Source organism: Apostichopus japonicus, chromosome 17 (assembly GCF_037975245.1).
Source record: "Apostichopus japonicus isolate 1M-3 chromosome 17, ASM3797524v1, whole genome shotgun sequence".
NCBI lineage: Eukaryota > Metazoa > Echinodermata > Holothuroidea > Aspidochirotida > Stichopodidae > Apostichopus > Apostichopus japonicus.
Genome location: NC_092577.1, coordinates 14,407,409 through 14,408,512, shown reverse-complemented (window position 1 = coordinate 14,408,512; position 1,104 = coordinate 14,407,409). Strand labels below are relative to the sequence as shown.

General features: G+C 33.5%; 1 protein-coding gene across 3 annotated transcripts in view; it reads right to left on the bottom strand.

The window, feature by feature from the left end:
* Positions 1-432, bottom strand: part of LOC139954678 (zonadhesin-like) — a 7,489-nt gene extending 7,057 nt beyond the window's left edge. For 2 of the 3 annotated variants that reach the window (XM_071954596.1, XM_071954598.1), the window contains exon 1: positions 312-432. In XM_071954596.1, coding sequence (XP_071810697.1) covers positions 312-381 — 70 coding nt within the window. In that variant the 5' untranslated portion in view covers positions 382-432. The remainder of the gene's footprint in view (positions 1-311) is intronic. The other variant, XM_071954597.1, reaches the window with a different exon arrangement.
* Positions 433-1,104: the final 672 nt, after the last annotated feature.

Below are 1,104 nucleotides of genomic sequence, written 5' to 3'. Positions count from 1 at the left end.
ATTGTTCGAATTATTCGTGCAGAATCCTCTCTCGACATTTGTGAAATTTGGTGAAAATTACCTTGCTCACGTTGCTCTTATTTCACAAGATTGCTTAAAATGGGCCATTAGAAAATCTTGTCTAAGATGGATGCGACATAGAAGAAGTAGTAGTCTACATAGAACAGAAACACAATTTCAAGGGGACAGGATGTAGTATACGTATGACCAAACCCCTCGACCCAGACAAACTGACCACTCCACTGGAGACTTTAAAGGACTAGAAATATTGTTATTTTGTTAATGGTAAATCGAACAAAAAAGATACTTACTTCCGGCTTCCGTCGTATCGATGATGATTAGGACCAACCGGAAAAGCTGAAACAATTTCTTTCTCTTCATGGTGTTTTTAGTTGACCGTTCTACTTGTCATTGATGTTCTCCGTTAGGCTTTGATTGACTGAGTTGGATCATTTGATGTCTTTATATATATACTACGTAATAGAGTCTCAACATATATGTATATGCATTAGTTTAAAGCTGATTGGACGAAATGAATAAGTATCAATATCAGAGCACGAATCGTACAGCGACATTGCGACGACGTCATTTATTTGACGGAATACCACCTTTGTCACATAGGTTTATATTTAGGTATCTCGTTATATGATAGAAGTGCGTAGAGTTGCAGTACATTATCATATGTAAGCAATAAAATGACTCTCAATAGAGTGACTGGTTCATGCAGATATATTAAAATAATAATAAAACAGATTGAAGCAAATCTTTAAAGAGAACTGACTTGGAAGTTTAATGAAAGTTTTTTTTTAATGTGCAGCCAAGTTTTGCTTACACTTTCAAATTCATTCTTTTTACACAAATATCACTATACCAAAATAATGTAGATAAAAAGTGGTCCTTATAGTGGTTATAAAAAGAAACATTTGGAAGAAATTCAATTCAATGTTGGAAAGGTCAATATGTCAAAAGTTGATACTTGTTCCTAAAATAGTGCAATGAGTATTTCACCAAACACCTTAACAGTAGATATATATCTCTATCTTAAGATTTCTCTATATTTTCTGTATTCAGAAGTTTCATTTGATTAAGCCAAAGCTTGTGCTA